We start from the raw sequence: 2,683 nt of genomic DNA, 5'->3' as shown, positions 1-2,683 counted from the left end.
TAAGTCCTGAGGATGAGGAGAAGCGGAAGGTCCGGAGGGAGCGGAACAAACTAGCCGCAGCCAAATGTCGCAACAGGAGGAGGGAGCTGACCGATAGCCTGCAAACGGTGAGTGTGTCCTGGGGGTTCCGCGGGGGGTGGGGGTGAGGGGGGATTTGGGGGCTGGACAGGGATGGGGATGGGGGTCACTCTGTGCGGCTGGTCTCACTCCGGCTGGACAGGGACATGGGGATGGGGGTCACTCTGTGCGGCTGGTCTCACTCCGGCTGGACAGGGACATGGGGATGGGGGTCACTCTGTGCGGCTGGTCTCACTCCGGCTGGACATGGGGATGGGGGTCACTCTGTGCGGCTGGTCTCACTCCGGCTGGACATGGGGATTGGGGTCACTCTGTGCGGCTGGTCTCACTCCAGCTGGACATGGGGATTGGGTTCATGGGGATGGGGATGGGGGTCACTCTGTGCGGCTGGTCTCACTCCGGCTGGACAGGGACATGGGGATGGGGGTCACTCTGTGCGGCTGGTCTCACTCCGGCTGGACATGGGGATTGGGGTCACTCTTTGCGGCTGGTCTCACTCCGGCTGGACATGGGGATGGGGGTCACTCTGTGCGGCTGGTCTCACTCCGGCTGGACATGGGGATGGGGGTCACTCTGTGCGGCTGGTCTCACTCCGGCTGGACAGGGACATGGGGATGGGGGTCACTCTGTGCGGCTGGTCTCACTCCGGCTGGACATGGGGATTGGGGTCACTCTGTGCGGCTGGTCTCACTCCGGCTGGACATGGGGATGGGGGTCACTCTGTGCGGCTGGTCTCACTCCGGCTGGACATGGGGATGGGGGTCACTCTGTGCGGCTGGTCTCACTCCGGCTGGACAGGGACATGGGGATGGGGGTCACTCTGTGCGGCTGGTCTCACTCCGGCTGGACATGGGGATTGGGGTCACTCTGTGCGGCTGGTCTCACTCCGGCTGGACATGGGGATGGGGGTCACTCTGTGCGGCTGGTCTCACTCCGGCTGGACATGGGGATGGGGGTCACTCTGTGCGGCTGGTCTCACTCCGGCTGGACAGGGACATGGGGATGGGGGTCACTCTGTGCGGCTGGTCTCACTCCGGTTTGTTCCCCACAGGAGACAGAGAAGTTGGAGGGAGAGAAATCGGTTCTGGAGACGGAGATTGCGGATCTCCTGAAGGAGAAAGAGAAACTGGAATTTATTTTGGCCGCTCACCGGCCCGTGTGCAGGGTCCCAGAGCCAGAAGCCCAGAGCCTCCCCACCGCCAGCACCCAGACTGTCCACTCGGAAGCGGCTGCAACCCCCCCAGCCCCGGCCCCCGACTTCGTGAGCAGCCTGGACTCGGGGAGGTCGGTGCCTGATGTGGATTTAATCGGCCTGGCTGACTGGGAGCCCCTCTATTCCTCGCTGCCTGCCGACTGTGAGCCTTTATGTACACCTGTCCTGCCTGAGACCCCCAGCGGATCCTATTCGTCCTCCTTCGCTTTCAGCTACCCGGAGATTTCTGGCTGCGGCTCCATCATCCACCCAGGAAGCGGCAGTGAACATTCGTCGGACTCCCTCAACTCCCCCACGTTACTGGCCTTGTAGGCAGTCCTGGCACAGACACTTTCTCATCCCCGGCACTGCATGCGTCTGTCTGGGAGGGCAAAGGGCTGTCAACAACCCCCCCCCCCCCCACCCCACCTCCTCCTCCCCCCCCCCCCCCCCCCCCCCCCACCACCTCTACCCCCTCTCTCTCTGGGGTGGGGGGAAGAGAATCCTAAAGATCTGATTCCTCCACTTATTAACCTGCAGCTGGAGTTATGGTGCTCGAGTCTTCACCAGATCGGTTTAGTCTGACCAACTGTATGTTGCAATATGGTGTTACTGTAATATATCAAATTATTTATTGTAAAAGTTTATTTTTTAACGATATGTACCCTGCTCTTCATCGTGTCCAGTGGTCTAATATTAACATCAGTTTTCCATGAAAACGGTTTAATTTATTTATAGAAATATTTATTTTTTCTATTTTTCATGTGTTATATTCCAAGTGTTTGCCTTGTGCTAACATCAATAAAATGATCTGATCACACGCTGGTGTCCTCACTGCTGTTTGAACCTGCTATCCGAGTTTGGCGGGATTAGCTATTTAATGATCAGAAGTTTATAGAGCAGTGGGGATGTTTCTGGGCTATCTGTGTGAGGGAGCTGGGGAGAGTACAGATACCCCTGTCAGCATCACTGTGCTCAGCCCTATACCCTCTCCACACCTTCACCCTGTTAATCTAAATCACAGCTCAGCCTGACTGCTTTGTCATTCTGACGCATGAACCAGTGAGGTCACTCGTAACCTGGCCTCTCGCCTTCATTTGCCACGAGTCAGAGACCAATAAAACGGCTGTTCTGCTGAGGTAGAGCACTCCGGTTCACACCAATAAAGCAGCAGAACCCATCCTACTAGGCTCGGGTGTCCTGAACAACAGTGGGCGCTATGCTGCAGCAGCGAAATGTCAGTGTCTAACCACCACCACACCCCCAGCCCGCACCAAGTGTGTAGTTGGCCGTCAGCCAGTGTGTACAGAGTCCACTAACACACCCCGCACTGAGACCATCGTCATACACGGACTCTGCTCTCTCTCCTGGAATAACCTTCGTTCCACAGGGAAGTGGCTAGCCTGATTTCAC

The 2,683-nt window shown here is 57.7% G+C and overlaps 1 protein-coding gene across 1 annotated transcript in view; it reads left to right on the top strand.

Annotated features, from left to right (window-relative positions):
* Positions 1-1,691, top strand: part of LOC121292393 (proto-oncogene c-Fos-like) — a 10,942-nt gene extending 9,251 nt beyond the window's left edge. Inside the window, exons 2-3 of the mRNA XM_041214242.1 lie at positions 5-107; positions 1,130-1,691. Of these exons, the coding sequence (XP_041070176.1) occupies positions 5-107; positions 1,130-1,603 (577 nt within the window). The 3' untranslated portion in view covers positions 1,604-1,691. The remainder of the gene's footprint in view (positions 1-4; positions 108-1,129) is intronic.
* The last annotated feature ends 992 nt before the right edge of the window (positions 1,692-2,683 follow it).

The sequence above is a fragment of the Carcharodon carcharias genome, chromosome 20 (genome assembly GCF_017639515.1).
Source record: "Carcharodon carcharias isolate sCarCar2 chromosome 20, sCarCar2.pri, whole genome shotgun sequence".
NCBI classification, from domain to species: Eukaryota; Metazoa; Chordata; class Chondrichthyes; order Lamniformes; family Lamnidae; genus Carcharodon; species Carcharodon carcharias.
Note: the sequence above shows the minus strand (reverse complement) of the source record. Positions and strands in the feature narration are given on the sequence as shown.